Source organism: Crassostrea angulata, chromosome 7, assembly GCF_025612915.1.
Source record: "Crassostrea angulata isolate pt1a10 chromosome 7, ASM2561291v2, whole genome shotgun sequence".
NCBI lineage: Eukaryota > Metazoa > Mollusca > Bivalvia > Ostreida > Ostreidae > Magallana > Magallana angulata.
In genome coordinates, this window is record NC_069117.1 from 38,287,049 (window position 1) to 38,302,218 (window position 15,170).

The following is a 15,170-nucleotide window of genomic DNA, read 5'->3' on the forward strand; positions in this document are numbered from 1 at the left end:
TTATTCAATATTTGGGAAGCATTCACAAATCAAGGTGTAATTATGAACAAAAAATTTGTAAAATTCTTAAGGCATCTAAACTATTCTTCTTCGCCTATAACATTTATTGCAAGTTCAATTTTCAAATTTTCCCTGGCTGTATTTATAACAATATTATCTAGTCTGTACAGTAGTTTGGAATTTTCTATTCCTCTCCACCTATAAATTGGACGAGTATGTTAATAAACGTGTTTAGATTTGAATTGTTAATTAAATAATAAATTCAAAGTTCAGGCACGTGTGATCGTTTTAAAAGTGTGAGCGGGGGGGGGGGGGAGGGGGGGGGGGTGTGAGGGCAGACTCATCCAAAAAATCTTAACACGCAAATAAAAAGAAAAAAGGAATTTTCCTATATATCTTTAAAATTATAATCCGTAAAGGGGGGGTGCGTAATGTGCCTTTAACTTTATTTCCTCAATTTTTTTTACAAGTTCCCAAAAAAGTGGAGGTGGGGGAAAGGGGGGGGGGTAGAGGGGAATATCCCCCACCCCACCCCATGCCACGTACCATATACTGTAAAATCTGGAGTGGATTGTGTTATATGAAGAAAAAGTTTACAAATTTTAGTAGAGCCCTCGCTATGATAGCGTTATTTGAAAATCCCTATAGTTTACAACTGTAAAAAAAATGGATGGTACAATCTTGACTTATCAAACAAATCTAGATGACAATCTTTTTTTTTTTAAATTTCGTACATACTTTTATTCCCTTTGCCGATCTAGATTCTATGGACATTGGTAATATTGAGAATTGATCTCTTCTGTTGGTTTTTTTTTTCTCTCGATAAATTAGAATGAGCGTTTATTTGTACCAATGCACTGCACATCTTAAGCACGCAAAATTATCTTATTTTTAACACTTAATCAAACATTTTCAAATGTCATGTAAAGTGGCTGATTTTAAAAAAAAATTTAAACAATACGAAAACTTAGCTCATTATATTAAGCTTTAATTAAATAATAATAATATTATATATTCATATATCAAAATTTACTTTACACATGTACATGTATATAGATATTGTTATATTCATGCTTTACACATCTATAATAAACCACCATCTAAGCGTCACATGCACTAAAATAATTAAATTCTGAATTAATGAAAGAAGACGTGAGTACCTGAACCTACTTAGAACCATTTTAACAAGACCTTGGACTTTCGGTTGGACGTAGCTATCTATTTCTTGCCTCAAAACAAGTTAAAAAGTGATACGGTTTCCAGCGAAATATGCACCGATTGCGTAGTCTTAGCTCAAAAGCCAGACAAATCTTGATTTCAAAGAGCATTGGCTGAGTGGCCAGCAATGAAATAGACAGGCCTACGTCACATTGCTGTTTGACACAACTACCCAAAGTCCAAGCTCTTGTTAAAATGGTTCTATGATTAATTGAAAATGCATTAAGTCTGTAACATAACATGCCGTCAGAAATTTTTTGAGATATATTATGGATACACGTGACGTTCCTCATTTTAAGACAATTTTCCTTTAATATAACATATCTTCTTTATTCGCATTTAAACATGTTAATGCCTAATATTCGGAGTGCATTACCAGGCCATTTTTGGAGTAAGATATTTTGATTTTGTCTTTTAATAGCACGCAAAATGCAATTGAATGCTTATTGATAATGTAGTAATAGACATTTTCAACAGAAACTATATATCCATATAGAAAAAATATAAAATAACATCAAATGTAACTTTGGATTTACAGAAATGGGAATCTTCACATTGCGGAGATACGAAAAAGTTGAAAATAATTGATTATAGGTCGCATCTGACCTTAAAATTAAACTTCAATGAAATTTTATACCTTTTTAAAAACATTTATTACCTTAATAAAGTTCATTGTGGTTCATTGTAGTTTCATTGTGGTTAAAAGACGCGCCGCCCTTGTGTGCAAGTTATTTTTCTATTAATTATGTTGACATGCAAGATAAATATGTTGACATGCAAGATAGTTATGATGTCAACATGCAACATAATTATGTTGACGTGCAATTGACCACCATAGATAGATTGTATGATATAAAAGGTAGATTTCATCCTGGCTGTTTCGATAGAGCTATGAATTAATAACCATAAGTTTGCGTGAGAAATGGAGGGAATAATACACTCGGTAGCTGAAAATATTCATATTCTTAATGTTTGCCCCCAAATCGTTACATAATAGAACAACGGGTTAGACCCACGGTGTTAACTAGGAATCTGCAAGTCGTGAGTTCGAATCACACTGGGCCTTTCATAATTTTTACCTTTCCAAACATTTTTAAAACATAATATTTATCCTTGAGCCAAATATTGTAAAAATTGAATTATAAATTTATCCACATTAACATTTGTGTGTCATTGAAGATACATACATGTACGTTATATGTAGCTGAGAATATTTGCGTTTTTCAAATTGAGTGAAATACTTGTCTACCTTTATTTAGGTTTTAAATGAAAATTTGCTAAATATTACAGGCTACATCATTGTACATTCATTGATCGACTTTTCATTTGCCTGTTATGAAAAAAATCCGGAAATATCTTGTTCAACGAAAAGACAAGATATTATGCTATTTCCTGCTATTTCAAGTTATATGCGCGAGCATGTTTAGACTTCCTTAGTTACGTAATAGTATTGCTAGAGAGAAGCTGCGTTTTCGTGACTCCCAAAGATTGATAGTTTGTGAATACTATCAATCTTTGCCTTCGCCCATTGATTCGTCGAGAGTGTCCGGTGCTCGTGTGTGGTTATACATCGTTCAATTGGAACAGTTTATCAACTGTAGATTTTTTTTAATTATCGAATTAAGTTCAGAAGTTTGAAAAACCATATAAGCTATTTTGAAATTCATCGTGTCCAAAGATGAAGGACACTATGGTTGTGACAACCGAAGTCCTGCCCAAGCGTGAACCGATTGTAGTAAATCGGGACGTTTGGTACAGCTACATGAGCAAAGAGGATGCCGACCCTCAGGCCTGCTGGCTCGAGAGGAAGCGGCAAGAGAGGATAAAAGTAAGTTTATGCTTAATATGAAAGTAATGTTTTACATGTAGTTACATTAATGTTAACATTATATACAGATAATTTTTGTTAATATTTGAAATTCATTTTATTTAAGGCTGAAAAAGCTGCCATGGGAGCCTCAACATCTAGAGTTTCTACATCTACAACTTCTTCCTCTGGGTCTGTGATCTTGGAGTCCTTGAAATTGAGATATATTCAGCAGAAGGGTAGGGGTATTTGCATTTTACTTTTTGTAGATTTATTGAGTCCTGTTAAAGTTTGCTTGCTTTCTCTGACCAAATAACAAAAGGTTTCTCATATTTAACTCAAAATATTTTTATCAATCCTTTTTTCCTTTTTGTTTTTAGAAATACAATTATTATAGTAAATCTATTTTCTGTTGGATTAAAATAGTCAAAAAATTAAGCTTTTTGGTGCAGCTATTTGATTGAGTAAAAACACTGAATTCATGAGATTAATTAAATTTATTGAAGATTAATTTGGGGGGGGGGGGCTATTAAAGGACTTGGTATTTACAAAAGTACATTCATTTTTATTTCAACTAATGTTTTTGAAACTTTGTTAAGAAGGTAATTATCATTTAATTGAGAAATGTTTTTATACAATAGTGGACAGAAACCAAAACCAGACACCTTCTCCACCAAGTTCAGTTTCTCTCCCAAGTCCAGTTTCATCAACTGCCTCAGATTATGAAGTCCCCAGAAACCCAAAAAAGTCATCTCCAAAGGCTGAAAATGAAAGTGATATTGCACCACTCTCAGGCCATATACAGTCTTCAAACAGGAAGCACTATGCCAATATTGGCCAATATTTGAATGAAATCTATAACAGAGAACAGATATGTGATATTTCATTCAAACTGGGCAGCATCATTTACCCAGTGCATAAGGTCGTCCTTGCTAGTCAGAGTCCTTTGTTTGAGAAGATGTTTGACAGCAAGGACTTTACTCAGCCACCCATCAGACCAAGGCAAATTAGGGTTACTGGAGTGTCAGAGGGTTCTTTAAAGACTTTCCTGAATTGCATTTATTCTGGTGATATCAATATCATTAAGCCTAATTGTCTGCATGAGGTAATTGATCTCTCACGGATGTTTGAGGTGCAGCAAATCACACAGATGTGTTTGCAGAAAATCTCCTCTCTTGGTCACCACGACATGCTGAAACTATTGCAAAAGATGAGGAGGCGTAAAGATGTTCAACTTTGTGACATTCTGATGGATGCGATAGCCAAAAACTTTATGGAGATTAGGAACAGTTCCTCTTTCTGTGGCTTAGATGTGGACACGGTCTGTATGATTTTGTCCAATGATAGGCTCAATGTGAGTTCAGAGATGGACATTTTTGAGAGTGCTGTAAGTTGGCTTCACCATCCTGAGGATCGATTGAAGAATCTGGAGAGAGTGATGGATATCGTGAGGTTCTCACACCTATCAAGCCAGCAATTGATGGAATGCTTCGTTAAATGTCCTGCCCTTAAGCAGAGCCCCTATTGTGTGGGCTTGATCACTATGGCTAACTGGTTAGTACATGCACTCCTCAATCTAACCTTACTTTTTATATATACCGGTATGAAAAAGATAAATCATAGGTTTATAACAATGAACAATCAAATCTAATACATGTACTGTAAACCGACTTTTATTTGCAACACCTTTATTTTGCGATTTACCGGAATCAAACTGGTTTGCGGCTACTAATTTTTGCGACAAAGATCCGATGTATATAATTTTAAAAGTAATTCACAAGAGGCATTGAGGACTGGTTTGCGATGAGAAATAATCAAATAATCATGACGATTATAGGCTCTTAAGAAACTTCTTGAAAATTTCTTGCAAGCAAATAAAAGTTAATTTACAGAAAGGCATGCATATATTCACAGTTTGTTATGTAAAACATGCATTTTACATTATCTATACTTTTTTTTGTTGTAAAAAAAAATGACAGTGTATTAAAGAATATGTGAATTCAATGCATCTTTTATACCTTGTTGTAGGGTTCAGACCTCCATCAGCCTTAATCAGCAAGACCCTCTGAATCTGGAGATTCAAGAACCTCGGAGCCTTGCCAACAGTGGAGGGAGTGTTGAGCAATATCTAAAGGTGCATGAATAGTTATGTTTCTTTACAGCCTGAGTACAGTGTACCAAATTGTTTCTCCTTTTATATTGAGGTGGTATGGGACATCTGTTGACATTAATGTGGATTGGAATGCATCATCATTAAAATACTTTCACCGGTTTAGAATTTTCAAATTTTACAACAATTAACCAAAAAATACATGTAGCTTTTAAAAATATTTGGAGAGGTAAAAAATGTAAAACCCCTAGCAGGATTCAAACTCATGATGTACAGATTTGTAGTAAACCCTCTAACCCACTGCGCTATGCTGTTAGGTGACAATATTGGAAAATAATTACTCTTGGTTTTATTAATGTTTATTTCGATAAACACTACATTACAATTAATGTGGAAGTGTCCCAATTACCACCTTAATTTATGCTATGTTTTTTAATTAAGTATTTTAATACAGTATTATGGGCAGGTACTACCGGTAGTTAATTTTACTTTCACACTAAAAGATGATGTTTCTATAAATGATAAACGACTGAATTGACAGCATTATCAGGTTTGCTAAATGTGCAGCAAATCCTGCTTAGATAAATTGGTCATCACTCAGTCTGCATATAAAGTATCGTCAAAGGTAAGTACAGTATATAAATGTTAAAAACTCAACTCAACGCTGGAATGAATCGTATTGATTATTAACAACCTTGAAATTCATTTGTTTGCCCCTTCTTGACTGAGTTGACCCACAATGTTTATAGGCTTAGGAAGGGAAATTCATTTTTCTTTTCAACGTTGCATGCATGCATGAGAATTAATATGATTAATGTGATTCCCAGAATTTTATAAAAAAATATACCTGAATACATCAATTACATTCTTATTCATTAGTTGACTTGGAGAGAACAAAAACTTTTTTGAGAGGTGGCCTGATATCATAAATATATATGATGTCATTACCTTTTTACATGATGCATTTACATTCAACAACGTTTCAATGTGCATTTTAAACATGCTCTAACTATTTCAACATTTCAGTGCAACATATTCTATTCTATGTCTGCTTCACATTCTGACCTATTCCTTTCCTGTCTTTCTTCTTTCTGTTGCCCGTATAGACACACTGTAGCTCTGAGTTCAAGGAACCTGATGTCACTTATGACATTGTTCTAATGACGGAAGATGCTGTTGAGGATTTTAATCGTCATGCCTGTTCCCGAAGTCAAAGCCGGTCCACCATTTCTGCACCTTGTGTCAAGCAATACAGGGAATCAAAATGTAATGCTTAATTTCTTGTCAACATAACATCAAAAAGTAAAAAGAAATTGATGTGAAAGTAATATGAAAATTAAGGAAGATTAAACAGTAAAAATGTTTATATTTCCAGGCTCATCATAAGAAATTTAAGATTGACTTGTACAAGTACATGTACCATTGTTTGACTTTCAGTAGTTATCATTTTTAAATTCAGTAAAACTCCTTTACATGTATGTAGATGTCTTGGGATAAAGAAATTTTATTTCCCAATAAGTAAGATTATTTAAGAAATATGCAGCAATTTAAAAAGTTTACTGGGATATGAAGTTGGTTGGTCATATGATCAAATCCTGTGAAGCCACTTTTTTACACTTGATGCAGTTGGCCATGGATAGTTTCAAATAAAATTTAAGTTGATTAACCAGTTTAAATGCTAAACCTTATCGAAGTGCAAGAATGCTACTAAATTTTAGACACTTCCAATATATAGATTTGAAATTCATTTGGAAAATATTATCATTATGGTCTGTATTAAGTTACCATTTCCGTCCCTTTTAACAAATTTTAACAAAAATATACGCACCTGTCAAAGCTTTACAAGATTTCTTCATTGACATTTTTTATACTAACTATGAACATCATTTGAACCCTGATTAAGGTATTTATAAACATTGAATAATTTTATAAGCAAAATGTAAATGAAGGTTATCTTGGGACAAAGTATATAGAAAAATTTCTTTACAAAGAAAGGGATTTTCATTATCAATGTGGAAATTGATATTTTAAAATTCTAATGTTGAAACATTAATCATGCAGTTACCAGTAGATATTGGGGTACACAGAGCTAGGGACTTGCTTCCTAATTATGTACATATGATGACCAGAGTTTATCATTTTGTAATACAGTAATTGAACATGCTTAAAACAGCTTATTATATTATTGTAAATTATATATATACCTAGGGTCTATGATGAACGACAATGAAAAAGTTTTGGCATGGCTGAGGGATCATAATCATCCCAAACTTGATGAGTACTCTGGACTACAAAGCATGGATTGCATGATGGGGAGAAAACCAAAGCAAAAACATGCTCCCAAAATGGAGGGAAAAAGTAAAGACAAACATGTCAAAAAGAAAAGGAGTGAACGAGATCAAAAACAGGACATCGCTGATGATTGTCATAAGGCGATAGACATCTCTGATGATTATCGTAAGGCGATGGTTTGGGGAGGAGACCAGTGGTACATGGTTGGTAAGTAGATACAGTTCTACCTCATTGTATAGATTATCAATAACTCTCTTAAAACTATGGACAACTGGAAGACAATTGAGTGTTTCTCTATAGATGTGTTTTTAACTTCCATTACAATGTATATCTCATATCTGTGGATTTTTCTTGTAGGTGGAGCCAGGTACAAAGATTCGGAGTGTCCCTCCCCCACCAATAAAGTATTGGTGTACTCGTACGAGACCAAAGAGTGGAGGCCAGTGGCTCCATTGAATGTTGCCAGGATGGAGCATTCCCTTTGTGAAGTAGATGGCTATATATTTGCTATTGGTGGAATAGGTGAAGGCAATCGGTATGTACCAGTATGTCTTCACAATTTCAAGACATCAAGAGAAACATAATCAAATCTTAAAAGTCTATCAGAAAATGTAAAATTTTGGGTGATAGTAGTAACATTTTATAATTATTTTCAATTCAGCTTGCTTTCATCGGTGGAGTGTTATAATCCTAGAACCAATTGTTGGTTCTTTGTGAAGGCACTCCCTGAGCCCAGGGCTGCTGCCTCTACCTCAGCTGAGGGGGGCAATGTTTGTCTGAAAGGGGGATACAGTGCAATAAAGAATGGGCAGCCCTCCAGCTCTTACTATGAAAATGAAGTGGAGTTATTCTACAACATGGAAATCAACAAGTAGGTGAAAAAGTTGTATGTCAGTCTTATACATGACGTCTGCCTTAATATTTGTAAGTCTTAGTTTGTAAAAGTGTCATCAAAGTTCTGTATGGCTTTTTTTAGTAGTCTATAATACTGTAAATTCCTTATATTACGCAGGTACTTAATTTCGCGATCTCGAGGTTTTGGGTCATATCGCGAGCATATAAAATCGCAAACATGGAATTTTCATCCTTATTTCTCATAGTTTTCAACTCTTAGAAAATAATAGCGAAATTTTGAAATTGGCGAAGGGTGCTTCTCGCGTTTTTACGAGAAAATTAATTCCTTGCGGTTAATTAGGAATCTATAGTCATCTATGGTTTAAGATCAAATGCTATTTCTCATTTATTCACTGGATAAGCTTAAGAAGTTTTTGTAATGTACTTGATGATTGAAAATTGATATGTTTTGATATCTTTTTTTTTTTTTTTTGCAGATGGATAAGAAGATCCTAAGGCCCTAAATGCATTAACTGGATGTGATAAAATTTAATTTTTTACTGTATTTTATTTTTACCTGGTGATTGGATTTTTTTAAACATGTTTGTAAAATGGGGCAAAAGTAATTAAACTGTATGCAAGTGTGAATTGGTATTGGTTTTATTTTTTTTTTTTATTGTTTCTTTGAATTTATTTTATAAGTTTGCATGCACTGGATGTTTTGTTTTCATGCTGGCTTGCTTTATTTATAAATGCTTTTTATATCTTTCATTTTAGCTCACCTGAGCTGAACGTTAAGTAACTTTCTCTAATTAAAATAAGAACAGTCTTAGATACAGAGAAAGATCATATTAATATTAGACTTTAAATTGTTTGAATAATAGGAATAATGTATCAATTTTAAACACCTCTTCTATGTATAGTAATAATTTAATTCTTGTTGGAACCCCTCATTTGATTGGCTAAACAAATTCGTATATATCATATAACTTAACTTTACCACGTCACTCACAATATGATGCATGCGCAAAACATATAAATCTGCTTGATGTTACTTTTTAAATTTTGTACAAATTAACGTCATTTGACTAAATAATGGGCTTTATTTTTTTTAGTAGTAGAAAATTAAATTGTAAGAAATAAATTCAATTTCCATCTATATTATATTTACATTCCACATATTTTTGCTTGCAAAATGTGTGGAAGGCTACTGCAGTTCTAACGTTGTAACACATACAGGGTACTGAAAGGTTAAAATGACAAGATTTATTATGACGTCACAAACGTTGAATGCTGTAAAATGCAATGTCACAAGCAAAAACCAAAGTTCACGCTTGTGGCTGTTACAGTGGCTCTTCCATTTATATAAAACTTACCCTTAAGATAAAATAGGATTTTTAAGGTATAAATCACATTTGCAGACAAGGCAAAAAATTAAGAAATGTAAGTATAAGCATTAAATCATTATTAAAATTTTTTTGGAAAGATATAGTCTCATAACTGCAGCGATGTGTGCATACCAATTTTCATAACACGTGTTACTCAATTTGTATGCATACACCGCTGCAGTCATGAGACTATATCTTTCAAAAAATAATGATTCAGTGCTTAAATACGAGTATAACTTGGGACTGTGACACTCTTTTATAAACTGCTTTTCGATTTATAAAGCTTAACTGCCCCAAGTTATGTTATATCGTATGATAAATGTATAAATTAAATTCTTTCCATAAATGTTTATTATGAACATGACTATGAACCATATGGTTTGATTGCTTCATAAAATTCTATGAAAATTGGAACCTGTTCCTGAAATGAAATAACATATTTTAGATATAAAAGGACAGCCATCCATGCATCTTCGCTAGCCAAGGGCTTTCATGTCCACTCTCTTCCCCCACAAACTCTGTTAGTGGAAATAAGAGTGGACCAATAACTCCTGGTTAGCCAAGATGACTGTCAATTTCTTAAACTTAATTTCAGTTGGAGTCGTTTTCAAAAGTAATCTGATTATTTATAAGTCTGGTGATTTTTTCCCAGTTATATACTACAGTATAGTTAAACAATGCAGGAAATTTCATAATATATTAACTATTTGGTAAGATAAAGTGATAATTTTATGAAGTCACTGCATAAGTAAAACAAGCGGTTTTAACGAAAGCTAGGGATGGGCGATTTTGCTTTGTTATAAGCATAATTCATTATATCCCTCAAGTTTACAACCTGCAATAAAGTCACGGGAATGAAGATTACTTTTGCTGTAAGCGTCAATTCATTATAAGTGCTTTCGCTATAACCATGTTTTACTGTACTGTATTTATGGGTTATAAAATGCAAAGTAATGCATGCAGAATTTTTTAAAATTACATCTTTCCCAATGGAAACAAAATTGCCTTTTAATTAACATGTTAAAGAAGTTGAAAATTGTTAAACATAGGCAAATTCATATCAAACAAAATATCATTGCACAAAATTACTTAAAACAAACATTTTGAAAAAAAATTTTTTTTAGAGGGATATGATTTTGTGCAATGAATGTATCCATTAGATTATAATTAAAGGATAATTTAAAGAAAAAATGAGGAATTCCAGGGAAGTCCAGGTAGGAAAGGGGTGGGAGATCGGTCCTGTCCTCAAGCACCTGTAATATCTAATGCTTTTTGGGGGGAGGACCATGACTTAATAAAATCAGTAAAATGTGCTCTTTTGATAGGTTTATCAAAGAAATCATTTGAATTAAAAGTGTAACAAATTGCATGAGGATTTTAAATTAAAAGTAAATTATCCATATCCCCTAGTACTTTATAATCCACATATTCATGTGTCTGAATTCAGTGGACATCGATTTTTCACTCTCAGTCATGATTAATTAATTGATAATTGCATTGAAAATATTAATTAATTAGTAAATTGAATAGAATTTTGTTAGAAAACAACTGACACCAATTCTGAGACACATAGATAAAAGCAGGATCCAGCACCAGATTCAACTATACAAGGAAAGACAACTCTGTAAGTCTTGATTTGCTTTTTTTGAATACATGCATTTATATTTAATTTCTAGAACATTGTCATTTGTTACCAGAACTTTCGACTGTCAAGAACACTGCTTGAATTAAATTTCTTATGCATGTTGTAAGTAAATAATTTATATAGCTAATTGTGAACAAAATGTATGCTTTATAATTACTTGTTGAAACATCAATTTGTGCTGAATATTTTGCACAATATAATGTTGTTTTATAGCATGTTATTATTATAGATAGGGTACTCCATTTTAATACCGGTAATAATTTGTTTTCAATAGACAATTCCAGGCACAAACTACAGTTGAGATGAGAATTAAGCAAAGTATAATTTGCAGTAGATAAGATCTTTGACAAAATAACATATAAAAAATATATACAATAATTTATTGTAATTTGACCAAAAGATTAGGCATTTATTATTAAACTGTCCTGTAATGGGATGGAAGAAATAATGACGGACCAGACTAGGGTTCGAACCTTGGCCTTTTGAAAATCTAGTCAGGTGCTCTACCCACTGAGCCATCTCAGATAGTCCTGTATTCAAATTAGTCTGACTCATGAGTACTGTAAAAAATAAAACTCAGAAGCAGGGAACATTTGTTGATGATATGAGAGTAAGAGTAAGAATTCGAAAGTGACACTCCATTCAGTAGCAACTGTAGTATAATGCTATTAAAGAAACATTGTTTTGCAATCAAATACTCATTTTGAAATAAATAATTTTACCCTATGCAGCAAGTTGGAGAAAGTATAATTAATGTTTTTGTCTTTATACATGTACAAGTAAACTGTGTCACATTTCGTCAGTCAGTTCACCAATCATATTTTTTTGGTCAGCACAATTAACTCCCCCTAAACTGTTCGAGAGATTATTGAATATATACTCTAAAAACAGATTATTGAACATGCTACAGGAACAGATTATTGAATATACTACAGAAACAGTTTGCCCTTGAAACTTTGTAGTCAATAAAAAAAAAAAAAATTATGTAGATATGCATTTTTGCAAGAAAAATTGGTTTAATAATTTTCTTTGTTTTTGGGGGGGGGGGGTATTATTTGCATTAAATATATGTCACTATGAACCAGGTGCTTTACAAACTGAGCTTTCTTGCATCAGTGAAAGAACCACTCACCATTCTGTCACATTCCTCCCCCATAAATGATCTTGGCTCTCGAAGATCAACATCCAAGGTTCTTTCCCCTTGCAGGAGTTAACCTGTCCGTTTCAGGACTTGGTCAAGATACCAAATGTAATTGGATGGGAGAATTAATGACAGAGAAGACCAGGATTCGGACCTGGGCCCCTGAATCTGGTCAGGTGCTCTACCTACTGAGCTATCTGGCGCGCCTGAGGTCGAATCCTTCTGACCCTCACATTGCATTGTCATGTAATGTTGCAGTGTGCAAGAAATTATACAATGTATATGAGTTGCTGTATCATAACTGTATTTATTTAAAGGATGAGAGTTACATATTTTGTTTTGTATGTTAGTTTATATCAATGATTTTCATTTAATAGTTGATTTTTTTTACAGTGATGAAAATTTATTGAGGTCAAAGGTTACCAGGTCATGGCAGTCACAGGACACAGGGGTCACAGACAGACAGCTAGTCGGGTGATGATGGGCGGGGCGTAATGTGTACATGGATAGGTAAATTTAACAAAACTGTTTGCACATACTTGAAGTTAGTGTATACGAAAGTGAAAAAGCGACCAAAGTCTTCACCTACGTTTATATATAAGCGTGACAGACAGCTGGTGTTATAATGACCCAATCTTTTGTGTATTTACCCTGGGTATATAAATAGGTAAATAGTGGTCACCGAGATAAAATCCTGGCAATATGTGGCTAAATTTTATCCCATTACTTCTCTGATCCATGCTAAATTCATCAAATTGAAATCTATCCCAATATTTCTGTATCTAGATGTCCCTGCGATCATTTGTCTCTCACACTGGTTTCGAGCATTGCTTGTTGCAAGTACACCGTCGCCAAATTTAATCCGGGTATTAGGTTTTATTTTGGGAAATATACACATATTAATGTATAATATGTCTGGTATATTAGTTTATTCCAATGTTGTGTTAAAACATTTTACTTTTTTTGCTAATGCGTACAGCATTTAAGTTTTGTAAAAAATGTTTTTTATCAAATTATAAATATGCTTCGTTTATTAGTTTTAATGAAGCAGTTGGACACCTTTCTTAGTGCCCCTTTATTTTGTAAATTAATGATACACTAATGGTACAAGATATTCCTATTGTATCTCAATTTTTTTTATTTTGAAGCAATTGGTGATTTGTCTATTTTATCATACTAGGTTTACTGTTGATCAGCACAGATGTAATTTCACCCCAGGAATGGGTTGTCTATCTGTCACTCAGAGACTTTGCCCGATTCCATGGATTCAATGGGAATCTAGTTAATGAGTCCAGAAGGATTGGGGTGCCTCAGCAATCACCCCAGTGGTCTAAGACTCTGGTGATTATAGCTAAATATGGGTCAATCCCCCCACAGATCCCTAGGTGTCAGAACAATTGAAACCGGCCCCTTCTGGCCCTGAAAAAGAAATACCGGTATACATGTTGTTTATATATATAAATTGTGACATGGTTTCCATGCAAGTTAAACTTTCCATCTCTCGGGTCTATTGATTCACATGATAACATGCTTCCAAAATGTATCAATGATAGATTATGCAACAGCTTCGTCAATGATGCCATTGTATTGCAGACACCTTGGTCGGGTTTTGGGGTTAAGTTTTTTTAATCATTAGGGCTAAGGCACTGCGGTATGTGGGAACTGAACCACTCTCCTACAGCTTGGTGGAATATTTGACTTTGAAGTTGTGGTAATAGGTGATAATATTTACATACCTTGAAAAGAATTCATTGTTGACAGGAGGAAAGAGAGTAATATTTCTGAATGAGAATTATGTATTGCACTTTTGTTATGTAAAATGTGAAGCCTAGCTCCATGCAGTTATTTCTAATTTATGAGCAGCTTAAGGTTATTTATGACTTAAAAGTCTAAAAATCGAATAACTATTCAATATACATGGAGTTATTTATGCATATACACAGCTGTTTTGAGTAATGATACAGCGTAGGAGCAGATATTTAATATTCAGAAAAATATATTCGCATATTTTACTGATACAAATCAATCATATTCAAATTTTTTTTATGATTCTATAAAAACAAATGTCAATTCATCAAGGTGGCATTTTGCAAGAATAAGGTTGAAGACGGAAACACATTTTGATCATAACAAATGAGTTTAATTTAAATAGAAATTCGATCTACAAAGAAGTTAGGTGGAGGAGAAGTTTGAACATATTTGTTCTTCCTTAATGCTCCCGTTTGATTGAATAATCTCTCTCCCACATTTAGGGAGGTGTACGTATCATTCAGAAAAAATAGATACAGGTATTTCAATCATAAAAAACCTCACTCCACCCAATCATAAGATTTTGTTTATAGATCATCTCTATAGGATAAATTTTAATAGAAATCAGTTGGATATAGCATCTTCAGATAAAAATAAAAATAAAACTATGTAATGAAAAGATCACAATTTCTGACTTAACTGCTGTATATATATTGATCAGAAAAGAAATTTATGGGAAATACACGTATATACATGTACTTAGCGAGGAAAACTGAGGTTAGTGTTAGAGTAATGCATATATCGAGACATGGTGACTAATTTGAGTAGCACGGATTTCTCTTTCTTTTGTTTGAGTTGCAGTGTTTACAAAGGCTTTAACTAGTCTTTGCGTACTGATAGGCTGACATGGAAGTTATGTTTAATGAGTGATAAAGACCTTGTAAACTAGGGATTAAGGACCATTGTATTATCTCAAGATGGCATGG

At 33.2% G+C, this 15,170-nt stretch overlaps 2 protein-coding genes across 2 annotated transcripts in view; both read left to right on the forward strand.

The window, feature by feature from the left end:
• The first annotated feature begins 2,681 nt into the window (after positions 1 to 2,681).
• Positions 2,682 to 8,903, forward strand: LOC128155834 (kelch-like protein 2). The gene is made up of 9 exons (XM_052817709.1): positions 2,682 to 3,046; positions 3,153 to 3,264; positions 3,667 to 4,579; positions 5,054 to 5,159; positions 6,242 to 6,401; positions 7,344 to 7,634; positions 7,785 to 7,962; positions 8,089 to 8,298; positions 8,759 to 8,903. Exons 1-9 carry the CDS (start codon positions 2,897 to 2,899, stop codon positions 8,775 to 8,777), a joined length of 2,139 nt encoding a protein of 712 aa, XP_052673669.1. The 5' UTR covers positions 2,682 to 2,896; the 3' UTR covers positions 8,778 to 8,903.
• Positions 8,904 to 12,857: 3,954 nt separating this feature from the next.
• LOC128192684 (uncharacterized) overlaps positions 12,858 to 15,170 on the forward strand; it is a 49,578-nt gene continuing 47,265 nt past the window's right edge. The window contains exon 1 of the mRNA XM_052865574.1: positions 12,858 to 12,945. The gene's annotated coding sequence lies outside the window, so the exon portion shown is untranslated. The remainder of the gene's footprint in view (positions 12,946 to 15,170) is intronic.

Coding starts and splice junctions, on each gene's coding strand:
- LOC128155834 (XM_052817709.1), top strand. CDS start 2,897: ATGAAGGACACTATGGTTGTGACAACCGAAGTCCTGCCCAAGCGTGAA. Junction 3,265..3,666: donor GAGATATATTCAGCAGAAGG/GTAGGGGTATTT, acceptor TTTATACAATAG/TGGACAGAAACCAAAACCAG. Junction 6,402..7,343: donor GCAATACAGGGAATCAAAAT/GTAATGCTTAAT, acceptor ATATATACCTAG/GGTCTATGATGAACGACAAT.